General features: G+C 45.6%; 1 protein-coding gene across 1 annotated transcript in view; it reads right to left on the reverse strand.

Annotated features, from left to right (window-relative positions):
- ADAM19 (ADAM metallopeptidase domain 19) overlaps window positions 1–27,317 on the reverse strand; it is an 81,817-nt gene that overhangs the window by 23,745 nt on the left and 30,755 nt on the right. Inside the window, exons 4-9 of the mRNA XM_058721504.1 lie at window positions 25,573–25,651; window positions 19,369–19,445; window positions 9,970–10,162; window positions 9,150–9,215; window positions 4,559–4,630; window positions 869–1,035 (exon numbers count right to left, since the gene is read on the reverse strand). Coding sequence (XP_058577487.1) covers window positions 869–1,035; window positions 4,559–4,630; window positions 9,150–9,215; window positions 9,970–10,162; window positions 19,369–19,445; window positions 25,573–25,651 — 654 coding nt within the window. The remainder of the gene's footprint in view (window positions 1–868; window positions 1,036–4,558; window positions 4,631–9,149; window positions 9,216–9,969; window positions 10,163–19,368; window positions 19,446–25,572; window positions 25,652–27,317) is intronic.

Genomic DNA, 27,317 nt, shown 5'->3' on the forward strand with positions numbered 1-27,317 from the left:
TAGGTGAATGTATCATTGTGAATAACCAGAGTCCAGATTTTTGGTAGTTATTTCTCCATTTCTTTTTAAGAGTGAACAAATGTTTAAATGATTGTTGATTCAGAGAGATTTTTTAGGGAACAAAAGGAAAATAGTTTTATTATGTATGTGCCTTTTGTTATAATGGTGTCAGAATACCTTTGGATGCCAACACTAAAAATACCATATAATCACCCCCAGGGGGACATCAGGTATCACCACGACCCCTGTACAGGGTCTATTCTTTCGGGGATTGAAGATATTCCGACACAACTCCCCCACCCCACCCCAGTGTCTCCCTCCCACCAATCGCACAGCTCCTGCACTGTCTGCCACTTGCATGAGTTCAGGCTGTCAGCCCTGGGCCACTGGGAACAAAGTGTAGGACGACCTAAGGAAGGCTCCCTCCTGCTACTGCTTTGGGAGATTAGTATGCGTACTAAAACAAAGCACCAAGAAGACCACAGTGAGCCCCTTAGAAAGTCTGTTTGAGAGCAGCCAATGAGAGTCAGTCACCTCCCAAATACACACCCAATCGGTTCTGATGTTCAACTGAATATGTGTAAATCTAATTTTTTTCATCTAGATTGTAAACACTTCTTGGGGTTGTTATGTCTCTCAGGGTTTTAATATTTTGCTGGGTGTGCTGGGGGCAGAGCACAGGTCTGAGAAATAAGTAATTATTTGGATCAGAGACGCAAAATGGCCAGTACTCCCAGTACTCAGCACTGGGGGGAGGGGGAGGGCAGACAGCATACACACACACACACACACACACACACACACACACACCGCAGGCAGGGGGGTGCAGCCGGGGCTGAGGCAACCTATATGGAAAAGGGCTACTCACGTGATTAACTGTGCATTGTCGTGGTTCTTCTGGGCGAGCAGCTTGCGCCTCCAACTGAGAAATGACCAGAGAGTAGAGTAGGGGTTCTCCGAAACTTCACACATATTCCCATGAGTCCATACTTCCAAGCCCACAAGGGCAATCCGGATGTTCAAGGATCGGTAAAACTGAAAACACACACAGAAAAGCCACAGCCTCCTCCGTCAGCACCACCTGAGATTTATAAGCCCCTTCCTAGCCTAAGCACTCAGATACCAGATTCCTCTTCTGCACATTCCTCTAAGGACAGGGAGGCAACAGGTGTGGCTATTCACATTTTTTCAGGAGGGATTAGTGAGATCCTGAGCACAATTCACAACATTCTGGTGGCAGAGCTGGGGTGACTTAGCTTAGAGACAGGACAGGACACAGACTTGCTTTCAAACATGTACAGGGCTTTCACGCACAGATAGGATCAGCGCTGTTTCACTCAGTCCTACAGTGGGGCTCATCCAGTAGGTAAAACACGTAAGACCCCTTTCATTTTAAAATAGGAAAAAAGCTTTTAAATGAAGTTAGTCAAGAGTAAGCTCAGAGCTAAGCTCTGCCATTGTCTGTAAATAAGCACCTATGGTCCAGCTGCCTGGGAGTCATCTCCCCCAATTCCTTACATGGTACTTACCTGTTTTATATGTGTCTAGAAAGTTCTCTCATACCAAATTCCTCTTGTATGCTGAGGTATAATTTAAATACCATCAAATCCACCCATTTGGGGGTATACAGCTCAATATTTTTAGTTTATTTACCAAGAAGTAAAGTGATCACCATAATCCAATTTGAGAGTATTTTCATCATACCAATAAGGCCCCTCATGCCTATTTATAGTAATTTCCCATTTTCACCCTCAGAACCAAACAATCACAAACCTATTTTCTGTCTCTATAGATCTACCTTTTCTAGACATTTCCTATAAACAGAATTACAGAATATGTGGTCTTTTGTGTCTGCGGCTTCTTTCGCTTAGCATGTTTTTGAGATTCATCCATCTCATGGCCTGTATCAGTTTATCATTCTTTTAAATTGCTAAATAGTATTTCGCTGTATGGATACGCCAAATTGTATATGGATTATTGTGTGATGTCTCCCACTCCTTTTGGAAGTGAATGGGTGTAAATGATATACAAGCAGAGAGAGAACGCTTATTCTCAAAAGTTTCCTTTCCCATCACTGGAGGTGTTCAGGCTTTGTCAACAATACCACAAACAGGTTGCCAGCATTGGTCCACAAAGGTCCAGATAACCTTCAGAGTTCTGACCAACCCAGAGAGCCTGAGAGTCTATAAATGAGACCTGACTCTCAGGATCCTTCAGATTAGAGCTACACCTTACCTTTGTGACACAGTGTCTTTCATCTCACGTACGTAAACAGGAAGAGGGTTTTCTTTAAAGCTAAGCACTACTGGAAGGCGTATGTTCAAGGGATTCTTTGGCCTACCCTAGAGATCACTTGAGGCAGTAACTTTGAAAAAAATAAAAACAACGCATGTAAACCCGGATCACATGAACAGAAGATACTATCTTAATCCAAAACCCGCGGGGGCTGCAGCAACTAAAAACAATCCTAACACCAATGTTTATCAAGCACATTCTATGTACCAAGCACAGAAGCTTAGAAAAAGTCAGTAACTTGCCCAAAGTCTCAGAGAGAGGACGGTGGAGCCAGGATTAAGGCCCAGGTTATCAGATCAGGTCTCAGAGTCACTCAAGACCCTCACTGGTTAAGTGCTGGCATATTAACACATCCAGAGAATCATCTTGCCCCCCGCCGGAAGTTGTGCTGTAAGATGGGCTCCAGATTCAGTGAAATTATCAGTAGATTTCAAAGGAAATTTTGATTTTCCAGTTTTGTGCCAGGTTGATCGTTACAGAAAACAAAGGGTTTGGATTCCAATTTGAACTTGCTTCGTGAGGGAGCTTTTAAGGACTTAAACTTGGCTTTTTCACAGTTAAGGAAAAAACATTTTGGACTGGGTTCATGATTCAGTAAATTAGTGTGATTCATTCCAGTTTTAGTTCAACAACAGTTCAGTTCAAGTAGCTGGGTCAGCAAGCCTCACAGAAGTAGGTTTGCCTTCCCTCACCCCAGTTGGAGTGACTAAAGTCAGCTGCTGAGGAGAAAACCAAGAGTGCTCAACGGAAGGGACCAGCTAGCAAGGCTAGGGGCTTTGAGTAAGGGCTGGGGCTTGGTGTCCCCTCTCTTCCACTTTTCATCTGCACCCCTGGTTCTACCACCCAGACCAGCTGGAGTCCACGAAGGGGAGACCCAGCCAGGCCTCCCACCTGCTGAGTCTCCAGAACAATAGATGTCATGTGAGTGATAGCAGGATCTGCCTCCTTGGTATCCCCCCCAGGAAACAAGCTTTTCTTGTTTTCCCAGATGTTGAGTGTTTGGGATGTAGAATCATTTGAATGTTATTGTTGAGTGAATTAAGAGCTAGAAAGAGGACTGAACTGTGTCCCTGGAGTCCTTCCTTCCAGGAAATGCTGATGTTTGACTTTCACCTGTCACTGACCAGTGTTTTCGGAGACATCTAGGCCAAAACAAAAACACAGACCCCAGACCCTCTCACCTGATGATTTTAGAACACTAGCAAATTTGCTTGAAAATCCATAAAAAAAAAATTAAGTTATCTTCTTTATCTATTAGTGGACAAAAAAATAATAATAATAATTTCCCCTGTAGACTTGGGATCCATGAATCCCTAACAGGCCCAGAATTAAGCTTCAGAAGTGCTATGAGTGCCCTGAAACCATATAATAAATGTTTTCAGATTCTCGAGAGACCTGTGACCCCAAACATATTAAAATCTACTTTTAAAAACTATTTACTACTAGCCTATCAAGAGGTTTATCTTTTCCACCGCAGTTTGCAGTTTCACATAAAGTATTTCCCAGTCCCCGACCAGCCTGCTCTAGGAAAATTCAAGAATTTGGGTAATTCCTAAGGACATGTTTAAAAGGGCCTGATCAAGGAAAGTTAACCATTCACAAAGACTTTCTAAGAGACAAATAATTTTAGAATCATTTTACAGATGGAGACTATACAGCTTGCCCAAAACAACCCACTCAACTTTTAAGGCCCTGTACTTTTCCCATGCTGACCTACCTCAATTCTCCAAGTCAGAAAATTTCTGGGCTTTATACCTGGAAGGAATCTCAGAGAACCTTAAAGTCGTCTTTTTTTTTTTTTTTAACCTTAAAGCATTCTTAAACTAGGTTACCCAGCAACCATTGCAGGGGTGAGGGGAAGAAGCGAGAGGACATCACTTTAGATCCTCACCCTTGCTTTGGTTTAGAGCAGTCTGTTTTCGTCTGACTTTTATATTAGACATCGTCCTAAGATTTAATTTAAAAGAAGGATTCCACCAGAAAAACAAAAATAATTGCAGGCCATTGGTTTAAGCCACGCCCTCTACTTTGTAAATTAAAAACAAAACAAAACTGCAAACCAAAGAAGGTAAGTTACCTGGCTAAGGTCACGTAGTTGAGGGCTTTGTCATGACCACCCTGAGCCTCTATACCATTGCTATTGCCTCTCAGAAACTGGCTGGGTGACCAATCCACGAGGCAGCTCAGGGGCCGTGTGATCTTCTACCCTGCAGCACCTCTAAGGTGCTGGCACCTTTCCCACAAAGTACACACCTGGTCTCACCTTATCAACGTAATTGGCGATCTCCATGAGCTTGTGTTTGGTGGCATCCTGGTCTCGGCGATTCTTCTGAAACTAAATGGAATAAGCAGAGCTAGGTGAGACCCCAGGACCCCTTCCTGTGCCCCATTTCTTGTCTTTCAATTAGCTTTTATTTTCTCCAGTCTTCTATGAGCAGTTATTTTTATATGACTTCCTCCTCCCTGCCCCTACATACAGTTTCAGCTCAGGGATGGTAGAACCTGGGTCACATTCATCTTGGTATCCCCAACTATCAGTTCAGTGCCAGGCACACAGTAGGCATGTAATAGTTGTGTAGTGAACTGAATTATCTTCCTCCAGCCCTTGAAATCAAATCTGTTCTTCTGTCCTCCAAATTACCAGGTCTCCTGCAAACTCTCACTGGGGCTTAGAAGTGGGACCAATCTGATCCTTGCTTTGGTCATCACCCCAACATGAAGCCATCATCACAGGGATCTCATGAGGACTCCCTACGTGTGATCAATCAACACTGATCGAATAGCTGCTGAATGTCTTTCATGACAAGGCATTGTGTTTGGGACGAGGTAGGACACAGTGTGTGAGATCCTGGTACTGGTCTAGAGGACCTTAAATTAAAACAGGGAGAGAGCCAGAAATAACAACAATGGCAGATTCTGTATTTAAGGAGTATACAATTAAAATGGGTACATAAATACTGCATGAGGCCACATGAACGACACACATGGGTGCTGGCAACCAGGACTATAAGCCCTTGGAAAACAGGTTTCATCTGGCATGCCACTCAGACTGATGGCAGTGCCTTTCTACAAAAATTCTGAGACTGCATGGGGTTCAGTAGGAAAGAGTACTGTGCTCGATTATAAATGTCTGCCATGGGTACCAGGAGGGAGACATTTCAGTGTGTAGCCTCACATTTATCATTCCTGCCTGAATGGGATAGATCTCTTTCAGCTGCAATGATGAAGGAAAGCTTCACAGTGTAAAGATAAAATTTGCTACAATTGCAACCTAAATTTGCAAATTATGGGCATGTCCTGTACACTGCTATTGTTGTATAAAAACCTATGTGATTTATCTTATATACACACTTATATACGTTACTTCAATTCCAACCCTTCACATCCTTCCTCCACCCCATCCTGCAAAAATATCCAAGCAAAAAACACAAAGAACAGCCAGATAAAACACTCTGGGGTATTTCTTGGCACGGGCGTGTGTCCCAGCCATGATACAGGGGAGAAACCCACCATTTCTTATTTTCCCACTGCTTTTGGACTTTCCTGGGCTTCCTTAGGACTGTTACTCATCAGAACAGTCAATCATCTCACCTCACCGTTGCCTTCTACAGAGATAAATTTAATGCAAAGCCCCATGACTTGGACCTATGACTTGTGAATCCTGAAGTTTCTCTTTATGGAGTCTTCCCATTTCTAAATTGGTCTTCCTGCAGAGAAAGTGTTGTAGCATTTACCGAATATTTATTTGAACATCAGATTTCATTGTTTTTCACATATATTAATATTCAAATATATTAATCCTATCTTCAAACAGCTGCCTGATGTTACCACGGTAGTTTAAGTAATGTACCATGTTGTCTAAGAGTCTCAAGCACGAGTAGCAAACTTTTTGCAAATGGCCAGATTGTAAATATTTGAGGCTTTGCAGACACACTGTGTCATCTCAACTACTCCACTGTGCCACTGCAGTTCAAAAGCAGCCATGGACAATACACACAGCAGGGAGCATTTACTCCAGTAGAACTCTATTTACAAAAATATGTGGTGGGCTGGTTTTGGCAATAGGCTATAATTTGCGGACCCCTGATCTAAAGAAAGAAATATCTCAATACTTTCTAGGGTGACACAGGAAGTAAAACAGGATCATCACTTGGCCTTTCCCAACTACCCCACATTCTGACCAGAATATGAAAGCACTTTGCATGCCTGTTTTTACAACTATCCTGCATCATCTTGCAACATCCTATCTTGCACTTTCCCCGCCTAGATTTCCCATTTCACTTGAGGACTGAATAAACAGAGAACCACCCCAGGCCCTCCCACCTAGGCCCAGGGAGTGAGCAGCTGCCTGGTCATTTTTACTGCAACAACTCTCTCTCTCTGCGGCTCTGCTCCCTGCACTGAGTTCAGAGCCCAGAGAAGGAGCCTGGCCTGTCTCAGCATCAGGTTGTAAATCACAGATAAGGCAGCCCTGCCCTGCCTTGTCTTCCCAACCTCTCAGATTAATTAATTGTCAGGGATACATTTCTGCCTGCAGAGGGTGAGAGATCACTTGAAAAGGGAGTCAGGAAGGAGTGGTGTGGGGAGGCGGGGGGTTTGTGAGGCTGTGAACCCAGCCTGGCTGATTACGTCCCACTCCAGTGAATCATTCAAAGCCCAGGACGCTGAGAAATGAGCATATTCCCGATCCACAGGCTGCACGAATCACCGCCTATCATCAATGCCTATGAGGCTGGTGCTGGAGGCTCTCTACTCTGGAACAGGAAGATGGCTCTAGACCACACCCCAGTCCTAGATGCACCTTGGGAGCCACTTTTCCTCTTGGGGGTTTGCTGTGACCCTGAAGGTCAAGAGACTAAAGGTGCCCACCCAATACGTACCCCACCCCCACTTCTTCAGCTTCCAGAGTTTCGCACCTAGTAGGTTTTAGAACCCTGAAGCAAGATTCCACTGTGGCGAGTGCAGGGCCAGAGGGGAGGATCACCCCACCTTTACATTAGAGCAGCAGGGTACCAGGAGCTTTCATCTGAACAAAAGATTCTGTGGCTAAAAAAAAAAAAAAGTTTCAAGACCACTGTATTAGATGATCTCAGATCATCTAATAAAAGCTTAAATGGAAAAATGTCCTGGAGTCAGAGGAACTCAGCTCTTTTCCAGCAGCCCTCTCACTATAAGGTAGTCCTGCTGGGCAGGGGCCAGCCTCTGTTACCTCTCCCCATGACGGCGGAGCCTCGGTTTTTAAATCAGCTTTAGATTTTTCTCCCCACACTGCTCTCCTACCCTACACATACACCAGTCTTTGGAAAGGAAAACAAAAAGAAAAGAAAAAAAAAAAAAAAAAGGAAAGGCTGCTGGAGAAACCAATACTGACATCAGTTACAAAGCTAAATTCTTCTTAAAGCAGAACATGATGTCCCCTTGGCCTGGAATGCCCTTCACCTCCACTTGTCTGCCCCATTAACAACTCCTTGTCCTTTAAGGCAGTGCAAGGCCACCTGCTCCTGCCACTAATACTCTTGAAGGCGGCTCTTCAGGCCCGAAGCCTAGTGTTCTTCCCATAACCTGCACTGCTCCACAATCTGTGCTCTGGGATTATGGACTAGGTAAAGGCACCTTGGGATGAGTTCTTTCCGGGGAGCTGGTAACTGTACCATCTGGATGGGGAATGAGACAGACAGAGCTCTGGGGGATCCCCAGGCAAGGCGGCAGTGTTAGAACATGGGGAGTACTCAGCTCGTCGTGCCTTTCCATACCCAGATGTGCTTAGTTGTGGGTGAGTCACTACATGAACTGAGAACTGGGGGTGAAATATGATGAATTTAGGCAAATATGGGTTCTAAAACCTGAAACCCATTCTTCAGGTGTCAGCTTCAACATCACCACGTGGGAGCTTACCCCAATTCCCACACCATGGGGCACTTCTCATTATCTTGGCTCTGATCCTCTATAAAGACCGATCCTGGCAGTTACCACACTTGAAACTATAGAGTTCTTATGCTCCTACCATAAACTCTGATGTCAGGGGCAGGTCTGTCTTAATCTCCTGGGGCCAAGCACTGTGCTTGACATATAAGAGAAAATCATGATATCGCTGATGAACAAATGAAATGAAAGAGTGAGAGAGACAAGTGTTCACCAAATCTTAGAAGCCAAAGCTCATGAAAACCTGGCGTGATTTGAGAAATATAGAATTAGGCAGACAGCTTTTCCTTAGGTCAGTAGTTCTCAAACTTGCCTGTGTACAGAGTCACCCAGAGGGCTTGTTAAAACATTGGATTCCTGGACCCCAGTCCCATAGATTAGGACTCAGCAGGTCTGGGGTGGGGCCCAAGAATTAGCACCTCACAAGTTCCCAGATGCCGCTGATGCTTTGAGAACCATGGTTCTCATTTGGCACAAACACGATTACAAAAACGGACCCACACATGGGCTGGAAAATTATATTCAATCAGATGATTGCAAATACATTTTTTGTCTTTGCAAAAAAAAATTTTTTTTTTAATTTCTATAGAGAATTTATGGACTCCCTAAGATTAAGCACCAAAACCTAAAGATCTTCAGACTCAGTTTAAGAAATGTTTATCTAAATAACACTAGTTGCCTGATTTTCTATCTGATTAATGTATGGAGCCAGAAGAGATTTTTCCTTGTTTCCCCCCAGCCCCCCAACTGTTCAAAATAGCAAAAACAGCCGTTGGTCAGATTTAAGGCCAAAATCACATGACAAACTGGGGAAAGATCAATGTTTCAGCATTTCCCCCAAAGTGGTTTGAAGCCTGGAATGGAAGCTATCAAAAGAGTGCTTTTCTGTAAAAAAACAAAAACAAAAACAAAAACCCCTGTCTCCCCCTTACCTCTGCATAATCAGCCACAAGGTAAAGTTCCACGTACTTCATGGAGTGTAAATCTTCCCTTTTCATCTAAGAAAGAGATATATGCAGATCAGAGCTGTAGAAATGATGAGCGTTTCCTCATTTTGAAAAACTACTAAGATATTGAGGAGGGCACCTTTTCGGATGAGCACTGGGTGTTGTATGGAAACCAATTTGACAATAAATCTCATATATTGAAAAAAAAACTAAGAAATAGTGCTAGTTAATAAGCAGTGCTGGTTACTAACTTTACACCTGGCACTAGAGCCATTCTGGCTGCAGTCGCCATTACTCTCACTACACCTTCTGCCTGCCATCTTGGTTATCATTGGGGCTGCTCTGAGACTATCAGTCCAGTCTTTTATATTCAAAAAGTAATGAGCTGGGCTTGCTAGTACATAAGCCAACATACTGTGAGGGAACATGCTGAAAGTCAAGTTCCCAAAAAGCATTTAAACCACATAGCTCTATTTTCAGTATACATAAATACAAGCATTTTGTGCATATGGTTAAGTGGCTATTCCAAAAAGAGAGGCATAAATTCTTTTCTCACATTTTAAAGTTTCTGAAATCGGCATCTCAGGGTATTTTAAATGTCATAGTGTTTTCCCCATCCAATTCATCCCATCCAATACAAGAGTATCTCACAGCAGTGAACAAGATAATAACTTAGACTATAAAAGAAAGGTAATTTCCTCCTTCTTGGCCATCTCTTTTAATTTAGAAATACCCCTGGATCCAAAGTAAGGATCCTCAGAGGGGACAAGCCTACCCCCAGGTTGACTCTTGCACTGAGACTCACCCTGCGAGGTCTTTTCTTGGTCTGGTTCGTAAACTCAAGGACCCAGTCCCTGGTGGTGGACTTGTAGTGCTCAAACCCACAGTTCCCCAGGGGCAGCTTGAGATGTTCAGATCTGTAAATGAGGTGGTGGCCCTCACTGCCAGGAAGGGGCTCGATGATGTAGCTGAGGTTACTTCTCACCATAATCAGTCCTCTGTCAATGGGAGAAATAGAATCTCTGGTCAAAGATTATGGTCCTGGAAAAGTCTCTTGCTCAGGCCTGTTTCCCCATATGCAAAATGACATGTTGGTTTTGATCGTTGGTTTTTAACCTTATTATGGGTCATGCATAATGACTTCTGGTGAGAATCTGATGCAAACTTAGACTTCCTCTCCAGAGAAATGCACATGCATATGAAAGGTGGCACACAATTTCAGGTTTTAAAAGCTTATTATGAAAAAGCTCAAAGATTCCAAAAAGGCTCACCTGGGACAGTTAATAATAGAAAGGATGGTGAGACCAGGATTCCCAAAAGCCTCCCAAACTCAAACATGGCATATGACAAATCAAAAGTCAAAACTTTATAGACTCAGAAAAAAATGGTATGGTGACCGGAAAGGAAACACTGGTCTAGGGGTGAGGAGGCCCAAGTTCTGGTCTCAGCACCAACATTAAGCTGTCACATGGACTTCAACAAACCTCTTAAAAAAATAAAATCACTCCAAGCCTCAGTTTCCCCATGTGTAAATGCAAATAATTTACTAATTTAACAGGACTCCAGATGATCAAATGGATTAAATTTTTGTGTACAGAAACCAAAGCTAGAGGCATTACCGATGGCATTCCTACTAGCCACAACAAGGCCACTCTTTAGTGAAGTGATGTCCACAACCAAGAACATGTGATTACTCTTTTCTCTTGGTTAGAGAAACAACGATTGAACTCAGAATAAGGACATGTGTTCATTCATTATATTCTTTCACTCAATGAATCCTTAATCTGTACTAGATGTGATTTGGATATAATCCCTGTCCTTGAGTAATTCACAGCTCACTGGAGGGCAGTCATTCATTCCACAAGTATTTCCTGAGCTCCTGCTATGTGCCAGGCATCAGACTAGTTGATGAGGATGGAAAAGCGAACAAGACAGACAAAGTGCTTGCCCCCACGGAGCTTAGATTCTAAACATGGGAATAAATCACTAGAGTATATAACAGAGAGCGCAAAAAGATTTCATCGCTCCTAACACTGATGGATTAGACACAGCTGCCTGGGACTGCTACATCAGTGAGGCTTCTGAGAGCTTTATCTCCACAAGGGGAGAAAGAGTGCCATGACTTATTATCAATCACTATCACAAATAATCAATGGAAGGGTGAGTAGAGGCCCACATAGCAGGTATTTGCCATCCTTGATGCAGTGAGATGAATACTATAGCAAGAGAATGCACTCCGTCAGGACTCTGGGGGAGGAAGGAGCTCAGCAAGAGGTCCTGAGGCATCAGCAGCATTTCATGAGCTCCAAAACCTCAGGCCCTCCTCTCTCCAGAATGTTCAAAAGCTAAAGTATCTCCAAGTCAGTCTTTGCCACTCCAAACTGGCAGGACCTCTCTCTGGCTGTCCTGGCTTCCACCTCCGCCTCCACCCCATCAAAGCCCTGCCCAGGTTTTGCCCTTTGGGAAGAGCCCACGATGCTTGTGGGAGAGATAGAGCCAGCCTCTGATCAGCAGCAGCCTTCCTGGAATCCATCCCTGGCTGACCTCACTCTGGTGCCAGGGAGCCTGATGACTTCCCGTCAGCCTCACCCAGGCTGACACAGCAATCCTGGACCAGCCCCACAGCAGGACACCCAAGGTGCCCCCTGAACAGCTGGGGGTGGGAGTGGGGTGAAGAGCAAGGGTCACATCCGCTCTTGAGTCCAGACAGGAAAGGGCAGAGGGCAGAGCCACTGCGGGCATCCTGTTCCCAAGCTTTCTTCTCATCTTAACTGACCAAGGCCCCTCCCGTCACCTCAGTTTCTCCCAATGGCTCCAAACATTGGAAACAGAGGGCTTGACCACAAATCAGATGATGGTTTTGTGTGCATCAGTTTGTGGCTATGAAGATAATACCCAGTGAGTGGAAAGTTCCACACAGGAACCAGTGAAAGTTCCAGTGTAGTTGACCAGGCATCATTTGAACAAGCCTCTGGGCCAAATAGAACACAGATCAAGTCAAAGATTGGTGCATGGTGAATAATAATAATCATGGTGGCTATATAGAGGCTTTGCTATAGTCCAGGCACTGTGCTGAGTATTTTATTATTCACACCAACATTTCTGATCTTTACAAATGTTATCCCTGTTGTACAAATAAGAAACTAAGGCTAGGTGAGGATAATAAACCGACCCAAAGTCACACAGGTAGTAAGAACCTAAGCAGTCTGGTTCCCACAACCTTAACCATAATCTCACACTGCCTCTGTCACAACAGCCCTGTAGAGTGGATCAGAAAGATATTTCCAGTTAAGTAACAGGCATCAGAAACTCTCCCTGAGGTGTGCTTGGCCTGTCTGAAGTAAGATATCAGTCTGCTGGGAGATAAGAAGACAAAGGAGGCATTTAGTCTAGTTTTCATTTTTAGATGCCATTTTTTGAGAGTTAACCATATGACAGGCATTGTGCATACAATCATCACTTTCATTTCATCAGTGTTATAAGGTACCATCATGAGTCCCATTTTATAGATGAGGAAACTGAGTCCCAGGGAAGTTAGATAGCCAGGTCTGGCAGACTCTGGACCCCATGCCCTTAACCTCTATGCCGTCTGCCTCCATTGTCTGCCTCCATCAGCAAGTTCCAAACCTATGGGTCAGAGACCTCAAGGATCAGAGCTCTCAGAGCTATCTACTAGAATATTCTACAGAGTGTATTAAAAATACAGATGGAGGAGACTCAGATTCTGTAGGCCAGAGCTTCTGCACTGTAAACAAGTCCCCCGGTAATTCCCTGTGCAGTTACACTCAGGAAGTTTGGCCCGCAGCCCAGGCTTGGGGGCAGGAGCCTGTCTTTTCACAAAGCCCCAGGCGATTCTGCTTCAGGGAGTGAGCAGATTACACTTTGAGAAACACAGGTTCAGAAGGACACCAAAGGTCCTTCCAGCAGTAAGACTCCTGGCCACTTCCCTCCCCTCCTCCCTACTGTGTTCCTTGGTAACTCACCCCGTGGCACGGTTGCAATCCTCCCAGACTGCCTGGTTTGGAGGAGAAGCTGGCACAAGACCGAGCACTTTATAGTGAGCACCAGCTTTGAAGATGGTGGGGGGGGGGGGGGTTCTGAGACTCTAGTTTCTGGGGCCTCCCCTATCACCACCCTCAAATCCTGCTAGCTGCTCTCCCCTGAGCACCTATGGGTCATTTATCTTTCCAGGAGCCTCAGTTGATCTAATTTGCTAAATGTAAGCACTAGCAGAGCTTAGCCAGAGGGCACGGGAGGGGGGCCCAGGAGGCTGGGTGGCTGGGACCTCACACGCTATCCTCCATTCCATTCTTCAGCCTATTTCTCATTGTTAGGAGCTTAATATAAATGAAATTATACAGAGGAACCCAGGCAGGGCTAGACAGGCAGGCAGCAGCGAACGATTCATGTTTAACTCCTGAACAACCACAGGACTTACCCAAATGCACCCTTGAAGGAACCAGGCACAAACTGCTTCCTGGGAACGTGTCCATTCAGAGCTAAACCCAAGGGGACACATCCCATGTCCTTACATCCAGAGCTGCTCTAAGAGGTAACCACCCTGTTACCCTGCTTTCCCTCTTCCCTCCCCAGTCTCCGTCCAAGGAGAAAAAGTTACTGGGAACATCAAAGGCAGCACAGTAGGCAGAAGGCATATAGGTGACGTGCGCCCTCCAGGATAGGGTGGCAAGGCACAAGTGGAGAGTGTGGGCTCAGGAGGGAGACACATCTGGATTTGAATTCTGGCTCTGCTGTCTACTAGCATTATGCTAAGTCAATAATGCTGGCTGGCTCACACTGTGGCTGGGATAATTGACTGAACGAATAGGCAGCCATTCGGTAGCCCTTCAACACAGGTATATTGAACCTACTATGTGCCAGGAGCTGTTTTAGGTGCTGAGGATGCAACATGATCAGAGAGTCCCTGCTCTCAAGGAGCTTGCACTCATCACCTAATGTAAATCCACCAACGATGTCATGATTATTCCCATTTTATAAGCGAGAAAACTGACACTAGAGAATTAAAGTGAGTTGTCAGGTTTTTAAAAAAAATTTTTAATGTTTATTTATTTTTGAGAGAGAGAGATCAAGAGAGAAAGATAGTGGGGGAAGGGCAGACAGAGAGGGAGACAGAGGATCTGAAGCAGACTCCGTGCTGACAGCAGAGAGCCCAATGCAGAGCTTGAACTCACAAACCGTGAGATCATGACCTGAGCCAAAGTTGGACACTTAACTGACTGAGTCACCCAGGTCCCCCGAGTTGTCAGGTTTTAAAACAGGAATGGCTTGAGTCCAGAATCTACACCTGTCATGACTGAACGGTACTGCCCTGTGAAGACTTACTCTGTGCCTGATACACAGGTAGCATTTATTGTCTGTTCTTTTTTTTTTTTTTTTTAATTTTTTTTTTTCAACATTTTTTATTTATTTTTGGGACAGAGAGAGACAGAGCATGAACGGGGGAGGGGCAGAGAGAGAGGGAGACACAGAATCGGAAACAGGCTCCAGGCTCCGAGCCATCAGCCCAGAGCCTGACGCGGGGCTCGAACTCACGGACCGCGAGATCGTGACCTGGCTGAAGTCGGATGCTTAACCGACTGCGCCACCCAGGCGCCCCATGTCTGTTCTTCAGAAGGAAGGCCAGATATTCAAAAGGGAAAGGCCATGCCACTCCTTGGCAAAGCGAAGACAAGGATGGACTGCCATGTACTTATGAGCCACCTCCTCCTGCCCCAGGTGCCCAGCTCCCTGAGACTGTCCACTCTCTCTGCAACACAGAACTTCCAACACGGAAGAGCCCTTTGCGTAATCTGATCTACCTTCCTTTTTCAGATGAGAGGAACCAAAGCCCAGAGAAGAAGGAACTTGTCAAGGTCAGTAGCTAGAGCCAGGGGGAAGAGCCCAGTCTTGTGATCAACAGGCTCCTCACTCCCCAGTGGGATCCTGACACCAGCCCCCACCCCCACCGTCCACCCGCAGCCCTTGCACCATGAGCAACGTCTGTAAAACTGAGTAAGGCCCATGGGAGGTGTCAGCCCAGCCAAGGTAAAGCCAAGGAGAAAATGATTTGGGGAGGGGAAAGCTTGAGATCACACAGCCAGGAGGTGTGGAGCTAGGTCTCAAACACAGGTTCTTTGACTCTAAGTTCTGATCTCCTTCCAGGCCATCATGCACACATAATCTTGCATTCACTTTTAATCTCATATTCTTTCTCCCTGGCCTCTCTCACAGACTTGAGTCCTGGGCAGGAGTAAGGTATAACCACAGTCAGTGGGGGCCCCAGAGTTTTGAGGACAGAGCCACTGTAGGAGTGAAGCATCAAATAAAAACCACAGATGATTTATTGTATATCCTTCTCTGTATATGAACTTGCCAGACACACGTACATAAGACACTATGCAGCCATGCAAAGAATGAGGTAGATCTATATGTGTCTAAGATATAATGTTAAGTTGGAAAACAATTACAGAATGTTATGCACACGGGTAACCTCATTTGGATTAAGAACCACCAGGTATGCACATGGGTGTGCCTTGCATTTATGTACACCCCCAACAGTGATTATACATGGAGATGCAATTGGATGGAACCGTGGAACAGGATACAGAACTTGCAATTCTTTTAACTTGATACTTCTGGATTGTTTGAATGTTTAACACACTAGTTGTACAATAATAATTTTTAATAAGCATTTTCTTTAAAAAGAAACAACTTACCACTGAGGAAAAAAAATGTTTTGGGGTGCCTGGGTGACTCAGTCGATTGAGTGTCAACTCCTGATCTTGGCTCTGGTTGTGATCTCACAATTGGTGTGATCGAGCCCCACATGGAGCCTGCTTAAGACTCTCCCTCGCTCTCTGCACCCCTTGCTTTGACTCTCAAAATAAATAAATAAACTTAAAAAAATGTTTTTTTGCAATCAATACCTCTCTTGATGACAGTGAGCTAGGGACACACACACACACACACACACACACACACACACACACACAGTGTATCTCCCAGAACCCACAGACTCACTCATGATCACTTCATCTCAGTACTCTCTAGATTTCTTCACAATCATCCCTCCTCACATTTATACTATGTTACTTTGCAAAGCATTTGTACATGTGAAAAGTCAGGTAGACATCTAGAGGATGAGTCGTTGATCAGAGACAGGCTTCGGGGGCATGGACACCCAGCATCCCTAGTGAAATGGTATTTCACTTGTGTATTTTATGAGTATCCACAGCTGCCACGTGATTTTCAAAGGTGTCAGTGGCCCAAATGGGATTACAAAACACTATATTACATATCAATGTTCTTTTTTTGAAAAAAGTATTTCTAAAAGGATAAATAAGATAACTGGTAACAATGGCTGCCTCTGGGGAGGGAGGAACCTGAAAATCCTGGGTGAAAAAGAAACCTGTCCTTCATTATACCCTCTTTTGTACTATTCGAATTTGCTTTTACTATGATCATGTATTACTGCTTCAATTAAAGTCACCCGAAGTACTGTTTTGGAGAGACGAGAGGGCCCAGCAACAATCTGGAAACTCAGGTGAACTCCTCTGTATTTCTATTATCAGCCTGAAGGTTCCATTTGGTATAAGTCCTACCTATTTTCTCCAATCACGAGGGGCATGTTCCCGGGAGGGAAGAACAATCACGATGGAGATTTTTTCCATGGCAGCATCGTTTTATGAGCCTGGGGAGTGACTTGGGGGTTACGTGGGTTAGAAGGCTGCTGCAGCCTCTCCTTCTCTAGAGTCTGAATCGAGACATCTGGCATGCGTCTCTGGCTCTGAGGTCAGCCGGGCCCACAGACACCCATAAGTTCTTAAGGTGCGTAGTGAGAAGGCTGGAAAAGTCAGATGGGTGGACTGCACCAGAGGGAAGCATGCAAAATAGAAACACATAGACGGCTCACCCGGTTTCCCCCTGTCAGCACGGCTGCGGGAATGATTTGCAAGAGTCCAAGCCAAGTTCCCACTGCTCCAGACCATGGAGACAGAGGAAGAGAGAAGCAAGTCACACCTGCATGTTCCCTTTCTTCCTTCTTGGGAGACACATTGTTTACTTGCAGACTGCAGGTGGTGGTGGCTGGGCCTGTAAACACCACTGGGAGACCAGTTGGTTTGGCTCAACCAGGTCATCTGAGCAGGGGATCTGGAGCCACAGTTATGGTCTCCCAGCCAAAGCTTGTTTCCTGCCTAATTCCCTCCGGCAGACTCAACACGAGGCCTTACAGAGGAGACATGGTCCAATTTATAAACAAACACATGGGATCTGCAGCATGAGGGGCCTTGCACTTGCATGTGAGCCTGGGTTAAGTCTTAGTTAGCATGGCTTCCCTGTTATAAAATGATAATAATCCCGTATGTCTGTAGAGTGCTATAGAGCTAACATAGCACTTAACATGGTCTACCATGCCTACCATCAATGCCCATTTTACAGATTAGGAAACTGAGGACACAGAAAATTACTTTTCAATATCTGTCTTTCCTCTACCTGTGTAGGACATGGGCTTAGAGTAGGCACCCGATATTAATTTGAATGAAAGAAACAGTCACTGAATGAACTGACCAACAGAGAGGAAGGGTACACAGTGGAAACACTTCCTACTAATTCATGGGAGCCCATCGTGTGCATACCTCCCAAAGCTGCCTTCAGTAACGTCACGTTCATAGCTTTAAATTGGTTATGGTGGGAGTAGTTCTACCAGCATATTGGCAGATACTACAACTCAGGGCTTTTTTGCCCCCTTTTTCCCCCATAGTGCCAATTCATCAACACATTGGGTATAGGTGCCACGTAGTATAGGCAATTAAAACCCAATTGTAAAATCCGTAGTATTGGCAATTAGAATACAGGTTTTTCAGATCCTCATCTCTTTTCCAAAAAGAAGGAGAGAGTGGGAAGAGTCTAAATGAATGATATTTATTACTTCAACATACATGTGTGGATCCTGCTATATGCAAAGCACTAGCATAGGCTGGAGGAGAGAAACAAGTATTTGTGAAACATGTATTCTCAGGTACAAACTGTAATGTGAACACGAATCCCCTGGGGATCTTGGTAAAATGTAGATTGTGATCCACTTGTTCTGGGTGGGACCTGAGATACTGCATTTTGAAGAGGCTCCCAGGTGGTGTCAATATCGCCCCTCTAACGGGGCACCTAGGAAGCAAGGGGCCAGGAGGCTGTTGAGTGCTACTTTATGCCAGCCAGTTCTGAACGTTAGAGATCTATTAACATATTCAATCCTTGTGACACTAGGGACATTTCCCCCTTATCCACATGTTACACAGGAGACCACTGAGGCCCAGGGTCACCCAGCTGGTCAACTGCTCCTGGCTCAAACCCAGGGAGTCTGGCTCAGAGAATGAAGAGTCATTCTCTTTCCAGTGGACCTTTACAAGGACCTAGTTGGACCTTCTTGAAAATGACCTTGCTTTCCCTTTCTCTTCTCCTCTCCTCTTCCATTTCCTTTCTTACCGCCTACAAGTACTTCTACCAGAGAAGAGCAAAGGAGAAGTGGGAATAAGTGCTCACACTCATTTCAAGTGTATGAACCCTGTCTTTTATTTTCCATATTCTGATTCTTTGACAGCTGAGGACTTGCCCTTCTCAGGATCGGCCCATTCCCAGGATGGTAAACAAGTTTCAAATTCAGGCTCTCACCCTCTGGGCCCCTGTCCCCCTACCCTGGTCACCCCAGGGCCAGGTTCCAGACAACTGGGAAGAGCCCCTGTGCCTCAGATCCCACTGAATTATTCCAAGTAGCCAATGCTAAACATACTTACCCTGCTTTGCCTGTTTCTTCCTGTAGAAACCACAGTAAAGACTCTTGCCCACATCCTCCCATCTCCCACACCCTGCCCCCTGACTGACCCGTATGCTTCCCTATGTGGTGTGCCCCTCCTCTTGGGATCTTGAGTACAATAAACTATTTTTTCAATGGCAGTCATCTCCTGGCCTGTTGGCTTCACCATCCCTAAATAATAATAAATTCAAGTTCCTCAAGAAAGAGAGAGCTCAATCCAAGTGAAAATGTGGATCATCAAGGATTCCCCTCTTCTCTCCCAAGCTCAGCCCTTCTTAGAACTGGCTGGCATACACTCTCAACGGACAGCTTCTCAAGGACCCTGCCCAGGGCCAGCCCTACCACATTTCTAGAGACAGTGCCAGGTGCTCCGCCAGCATTGTCAGGGCCTCTTACCTTATTCCCCGGCAGGTGCTGAGTGTGACACTGGACTGTTCTGCCTTCCTCACTGTCCCGTGGTAAAAGCAGTGGTCCTAGCAAGGAGAAAAGGGGGGTGGTCAGGCCAAAGGACACTGATGAGCATGGCGATGTTAATGTCTCGTGAAGGTCAGGGATGATTATATAGATCTTAACTTACACTCTGCAAAGAGCTTTCCAAGCCACAATTTTATTTGATCCTCATAATAGTCCTGGGAGGTGGGACAGGGCAGTTGTCATCATCCCGACTGAACAGATGAAGCAGCTGAGATTCAGAGAAGCAAAAAGATTTTCCAAAGGTTTCCCTGCTAGTCAGAGAAGCCAGGACTTCAGGTCTAGTTCAGAGCTCTTTCCAGGACATGTGACCACAGGAAACACTGGCTGGGGTCACCTCTGTGGCTGCCCCGCAGAGTTGAAATGTGTGTCCACCCAGAACCTGAGTGTGATCTTATTTGGAATGGGGTCTTTATAGATGTCATTAAATTAAGATGAAGTCACACTGGACTTTATCATTTTTCTTTATTAGAAAAAGAGGAGAGGACACAGAGAGACAGACAGACAGACAGACAGAGAAGAGGCCATTGGAAGACAGTGGCAGAGATTAGAGAGATGCAGCTATAAGCCAAGCAGCACCACAGACTCTGCCAGGAGCCACCAGAAGCTAGAAAAGGCAAGGAAGCATTCCTCCCAAGGGACTACAGCGGAAGCCTGGCCCCTGCTGACACTGTGATTTTGGACTTGCAGCCTCCGGAACTGCGTTTTACACTCCCGAGTTCACACTGCTTTGCTATGGCAGCCCTGGGAATCCAACAGCCCCCCTTCTTCCCCACCTCCCCTGAGTCCCTGTGTGTCTGGATCAGACTTGACTTGGCACCTGTATCCATGGATGCATGGAGCTCTGATGCTCTTCTCTCACTGCTGTGTCTCACAGCCATCTGGTCGTCCCGACCTGGCTGGACTCCTCGTGACTACAGACAGCTGCTGAGCACCGCGCCATGCGCCAGGCTCCCCAGCCAGGCCCGGGAGACAGAGCAAGGAGCGAACAGACACAGCTCCAGCCTTCCTGGGGCTTACAGGCTTGTGATAGCCAATCTTAATTAAAAAGCCATACAAAGATTTAATTACAAACTGTGAAGAGAGGCTTGAAGTAAAAGTTGGGAGGTGCCAGCAGAGTGTTTCATAAGTAGGCGCACCAGAGCATCTACGAGGCCAACACAGCTGTGGGAGCACTGAAGCACAAACCACGACTTTCCCCTACAGGGTGATAACGAGGGACGCGCTCCTCCAAGCCTCTTCCCCGATAGTTCAAGAGAGAGAAGCTGGTCAGAACAGAGAGAAGGGAAAATCCCCAGGGCAGAGCCAGGTTCCGCAAAGGTCTTAGGAAGGGTATAAGCTATGTAGCTGCAGACCCAGGAGCTCTCTCTTTCCCCCCCAAAGCAGAGCGGGGCCAATCAGAAATCTCAGGCATCACGGGATGCCATGCTGACTCAGTCAGTGAAGTGCGTGACATTTGATCTTGGGGTTGTGGGTTTGAGCCCCACGTTGGGCGTAGATAGAATCTTTAAAAAAAAAGAAATCTCGGGCATCAGCCTATAGAACAATCCAAGTGATCCATCACCAGGACCACACTTGCTTGTAGTTGTTCTTTGATCCCCAGCTGGCAAGGATGTGACCCAGGAGACAGCTAACCATTCCTGCATATTCTCTGGCTCCACCTTCCACCCACCTCGAGGCAGGACAGCCCAATAATTAAATTCAAGCATTTTGGCACAGCCAGGCCAGATTTAAACACAAGCTCCCACACCTGCCAGCGATGCAAACAGTTCACAACGTCTCTCAGACCTCCAGTGTCTTCAGTCTCTACCTCACGAGGTGACTGTGAGAATACAGTACATCAAGGACCTAGTGCAGGGTGCCTGGCCCAGAGTGGCCGGCAATAAACCTTAGTGATCATGTTATAGGAGTTAAATTCTCCTTGTCAAAGGCAAAATGTGGCCTCGAGAGAGCTGGAAGCCAACCAAGAGCCTGAATCCTCAGTCATCGCCACACCAATTCTATGTCCCATGCAGCTGAGCCATGCCGTCAGATCACAGGACATGGGCCAGGCTGGCACTCAGTTCAGGGTCAGTCCCCAGACCACTGGTGGATGCCCTTCCACCTGGCGACAACCCACTGGCCAGCAGTGTGGCTCCTCCACCCATTTGGGCTCAGGCCCTCTGGAGGAGGAACAGGCAGCAGCCCCTCTCTGCATCAAACTCTCCTGAACATCAAACAAGTCAGATCCTGACCAGAGGTGCACAAAGGAAAGCCACTGTGTTGCACCTATGAGACAAGGTGAGGCAGGGACAACCTTTTTTCCAGCCATGATTACATCTGCTTGCAAATGCCAGACTATCACATGGTTTCTCCCCCCATCCCCAGATTCCAAGACCTGGAGACGCATCATCAAATGCTCAGATTCTGAACCTGATCCTTAGAAGCTACAGGGCCATGAACTCCACGGCCCAGGATCATTCACAAGTGGAAGAGGGGGCCTGGCTTTTATGGAGTAAAAGGGGTTAGCAGATGTTGAAATGACGGGGAGTCAAGAAGTTCAGAATGGGGGTCAGCTAGTTTCAAAAATCTAAGTACCTCTACAGATAAAGAGAATTCAGATCCAGGGAGGGGAGTGAAGGATCCCTGTACCTCTTTGTACATCTTTGGACTGATTTGTTCACTGAGTGCTCTCTGAAATAGCATTAACAACTGACTTTTGTAACATGCTTTAAATTTACCAGGGGCTTTCACACACATCATCGTGTGTGATAATGATCCCACCATTTCCTGTTACAAACAATAAGGGCTAACATCTATCCAGCCCTTACTACTGGATAAAAAAACTGATGTCGATTTTTTCCTTTTAATTCTGACAATCTCACAGCCTTAGGAGGTAGATATTATTATTCCCATTTTTTAAAAAGGGAAACTAGGGGCACCTGGGTAGCTCAGTCATTTAAGCACCTGAGTCCTGATTTCAGCTCAGGTCATGATTTCACGGTTTTGTGGGTTCAAGCCCCACGTCAGGCTCTGTGCTGACAGTGTGGAGCTTGCTTGGTATTCTCTCTCTCTCCCTCTCTGCCCCTCTCCCACTCATGCTCTGTCTCTCTCAAAATAAATAAATTAATTTAAAAAAAAAAAAAAAAGGAGGTGGGGGGAAACTAAAGGTTGGAGAGGTTTCAAGTCTTTCCCAAGGTCACACACCCAGGTGGAGACTGGAATGATAGCAGCCTGACTCCAGACTTCATAGCCACCCCTGGCAAAAGCAGCCCCAGGAAAGTGCACAGGGCTTCATTTGTTATAGCTCTTCTCTCTTCTAGCACCAAGGAGGACTGAGCTCTAGTCTAAGCCTTGCCATTTACTGGTTATCTGAAGGTAAGCATGTTAACTTTTTCTCTTCTCTCCATTTCCTCATGAATAAAATGTGGTGTTGGGAGAGATGTTTATAAATTCTCATAAAACCAGTGATTCATTGTACCCTTCTACAGCTCTGAGAGTCAGATGTTAGCGTATCTAGTTTTCTGATGAAGAAACTCAATACTAGTGTGGTCAAAAGGGTTGCTGAAGGTCACATAGCTAGTTAAAGCCAAGGCTACAACCCTGGCTTTAGACCCCAAACTCTAACTCCTACAGACCTGGCTGATGAGTTTGAGGAAGTTCCCAGAGCTCCAGAGCTCCCACTATCCCAGGCCCAGGCTGGTAGCAGGGCATGGCTCTCAACACTGGGGTCAAGCACAGCCAAATGGTTTATTCTGTTCTCATTTCTCTTTGAAGCCCTCAGCTCCCAGATAAGAAAGCTGACTAGGAGCTCCCTGAGGCCGGGTGGGGGCTTTGCAAGAGTCCTGCAGGAGGGGATATAAGAAAACAATGGGTTATCCCATACTTCAGCTAGGATGTGCTTTGGTCAACAAGACCTTCCGTAAGAAGGAGAGTTCTGGGAATGAGGGGAAGTTCTCTTCCATCTGAAAGGCCCTCACAGCATCTCTGCCTGACTCTGAGAGCACAAAGAACAAGTAAATGAACAGTCATGAAGTCATCGCATTCCTTCTCAGCTTCTCGGCCTGAGGGGGCCACCCAAGGGGGCTTTCATAGCAGGAAGCATGAGCTCATGGCAAACTTGTGCACTGAGACCCATTCTTGAGCTGTGGGTAGAGAAGTGCAGGAGCCAAACTGAGAGGACCGTGCTTTGTGAGGTCCTTATGTGTAGGGGCTTTCGAGGCGTGCCTGCCCTCTCCCTCCCTCCCTGGAGGCACAGAACTTTAGTCTCAATGATGGAAGAGGTTTTGACCAGGGATACTGAAGAAGGTGGGGAGCCACAGCTGGATAGCCTCCCCAGAGATGAGAAGACATAGCCAACTTGCCTGTTGCGGGTAGTGGCCACACTGCCAATTCCTTCCCTATCCAGGAAGGTCTTGGTGAGTAAGATTGCATTAATCTTCACATGCAGCAATCCAACACAGCACCTCAGCCACCTGATTACTATGCTCCAGACCTCTTAGATCTATTAAAACTTAGCTGTCCTGAGTCCCTTTCCCCATCCAAGGCTAAGCTGATAAACTAATCTGAGCTTTTACTGACTGATGGTGGCTGCCATGGCCTTTTGGACATCTATACTCTAACAGCGATATTTTAAAGATGAGCCATGCAGGAATCAAGATTCCACGGGAAGCTGCCAGAGGAGCACTGAGGCAGAGGGACCTACCCTCTGGCCCTATACACCACACCTCCACATCTATATGCCACAAAAGTGTGTGATGTCCTGCCCCAAAGGCAGAAGACCACTGGTGTTCCATCTTCCCTTCTTCACCCCATCTCATCTGCACGGTCCGAGAAGGGTCACTCTAATCCAGAGTGTCTCACCTTGGGCACTGTTGACATTTGGGGCCAGATAATCCTCTGTTGTGGAGAGGCTGCCTTATGCACTGTAGGACACTTAGAAGGATCCCTGGCTTCTACCCACCAGATGCTGGTAGCGTCCACCTCCCAGTCATGACAGTCAAAAACTGGCTCCAGACATTGCCAAGTGTCCCCCAAGCCTTTGCTGGCCAAAATGGTCAAAGAAACAAATAGAATATTTTAGGGTAACTGCATCTGATTAAAATTGATATAAATCATCCCGAATCCTATTTTCTTTGCATTATGTGAGTTGCCCACATGTTAACAAAAGTTTAAATAAAAGAAACACTTTAAACAAAATCACTCCCAGCTGAGAACCACTGATCTGACCCCATGAATATTAGCAGGTACCTCAGTAGGAAAAGCTAGCAGACCATGAAACGTGGACAATTCACTACCTTAAGTGCCCACCTGTGGGGTGTGGTGAAGCAGACTAAAATTCATCCTTCTGAGAAACCATTTGAAAGACCTTTTTTTTTTTTTTTAAATTTTTTTTCAACGTTTTTTATTTATTTTTGGGACAGAGAGAGACAGAGCATGAACGGGGGAGGGGCAGAGAGAGAGGGAGACACAGAATCGGAAACAGGCTCCAGGCTCCGAGCCATCAGCCCAGAGCCTGACGTGGGGCTCGAACTCACGGACCGCGAGATCGTGACCTGGCTGAAGTCGGACGCTTAACCGACTGCGCCACCCAGGCGCCCCGAAAGACCATTTTTTAAGTGACAAATCTTTTTGCAAATAGCCAAACTCAAAAACACTTTTGAGGAGGAAAATATCCAATATGAAGATGGCAGCAAAACAAGAAAATCTACGAAACCTAAAATCCCATTAAAAAAGGCAGACTACAAAACCTTATACATCCATATGGAAAAGTCTCAATTAACCATCTAATTAAGTGCAATGGCAGGATTACCAGTAAATCATTCCTTTTACTTAAACTTTTGTTAATATGTGGGTGATTAACATACAACAGAGAAAATGTATGCTTTGTAATGATTTATGCCAATTGTAGTCAGAGGCACTTACCCTAAAATATTCTGTTTGCCTGATCATTTTAGTCAGCAGAGGAGAGGGAGCCCTTATGAAACAACAAATTCACATTTTGCTTTTCCTGCTCATGCCCTGGGTCTGGGGTCAGGGCAAACAATCCCTCCAGAGGAGGGACTGTGCCCACCACATATCTCCTCACTTCCCGGGGGTGGCACCAGGACAGGCCAGCTGCTTGACAGATTCCTGCTGACCTGAACTCACCTCAGATTTCAGCATGGTGGTTTGAGCGTTGCCACTTGGAGTATAATGGGTTTCTGTGTAGGCTGGAGCAAAAAGGTACCTGCAAAGAATAAACATAGACATTTGTCTCTTTAGGTGTTGGCCTCCACCCTCCTGGAAACAGTGACCAGTCATTCTAAATGACCCAGGAAGAACCACCCAAGCATCTCTGTGCAGAAGAAAATGAGCAACCCTAAGGGCCTGCGGAACAAAAAGAAAACCAGGAGGAAGTTTATTAATTTTGTTCTTAATGGGATCATCACTTAGTATGAACACAACCAGATGAAGGAGACAAAACGACAGCAGTGGTAGCAACTTGTTCTGGGTCCTGGGAATACACACAAGCAAACCCATATTAAAATTTCCCAGGGTCTTTGGACACTCTTTTGTACCTATAATTATGCCAGCACTGCATCCACCAACTTGCAGTATTGGCTCGCCAATTTTTCTTCATGGGAATCCTTCCTTCCTGTTGCATGTTCTGGTGAGACTGCCAATCAAGGTGTCCTACCTGGCCCTGGCCAAGAGTGGCCCATGTTCCAAGCTAAGCCAATGGAGTGATGTTGCAAAAACCAAACAGATGGAAGCAATTCATCTGTTCCTTTGTTCCTGCTGCCTCGATTCCCAGAGTTGCCTTTGTCTGCCTTTGCTAAGACCTAGTGGTTCAGATGTCCTGAGACCTGGTAGTTCTTCTGTGTTACCCTTACAACAAATTCTTATTTTCTTTTCTTTTCTAAAACTTCACATTGGTTTCTCTCTTGCCACAGACCCCTTGAAGCTGAAGTTAAGAATCCCTCATCAAAGGCAAGGCAACACCAAACAAGGTTCTTAGCATTTCTCTAAAAGTTAAAAGAAAAATAAAAGAGCCAAATGGACGTTTCAACTAGCTCAGCCACATTAAAAGCAAAATGCATCTATAGAAAGTTGAAGTCTAAGGGCAAAAAGGTGTCTCATGGAAGAGAAATTGAAGTCTAACAAAACAAGAATTAAGAGGATCTAGATGTACTAACATGGAAAAAAGTGTTTAAAAATGGAGTTAGATCAAAACAATACATTTCAGGAAAATACACATTTTAAAAATCCTTCCTAATGAAAAACTGATAACAATACACACAAGCGTAGGCATTGAGAACACATGGAGAAGCAAATGCCCATTGTTAATGGTGGTTATCTCAGGGCATTGCAGATGTTCACAATCTAAGTTGCATATTTCTAAAAACTGGTTGATTTTTTTAAAAAATAATTATTTATTTTGAAACCTGAAAACCTAATTTGAAACTGCTTTTAAGAAGAAGGAAGTACAGACTGAGGCCAGCACAGAGAGCCAAAGGAATGTGCAGAGACAACCCTGGTTTTGGAAGAGGGGACATTTCCCAGCAAGACGAGGTCCGTTGAAGAGGGTCTCCAGAGTCACTTCTCGCTGTAAGTTCTGGGACTCCTGACTGAGATTCCTCTCCGCTCCTGGAGTGCAGCCAGAAGGCAAATGTCACAAGAACTGTCTCTTCTACTACATCAAGCCCTTCAACATCAAGGCTTGGACAAGAAGAAAAGAAACCCAACAGAAAAATGTAAAAATAAAGCGAAGTACAAAACCCAGCTTGTGTAGAGAAACTCTCATTCACATGAAAACTCTGGGTCTGTAGCTCACTTGGCAGGGTCTGTCTCCCAGCCCTATGTCTTTCTCCTTAGCACCTAATAAGCCAAGGATCCAAGGAAGGAGTCACCCA

This window comes from Neofelis nebulosa, chromosome 1 (assembly GCF_028018385.1).
Source record: "Neofelis nebulosa isolate mNeoNeb1 chromosome 1, mNeoNeb1.pri, whole genome shotgun sequence".
Classification (NCBI taxonomy): Eukaryota; Metazoa; Chordata; class Mammalia; order Carnivora; family Felidae; genus Neofelis; species Neofelis nebulosa.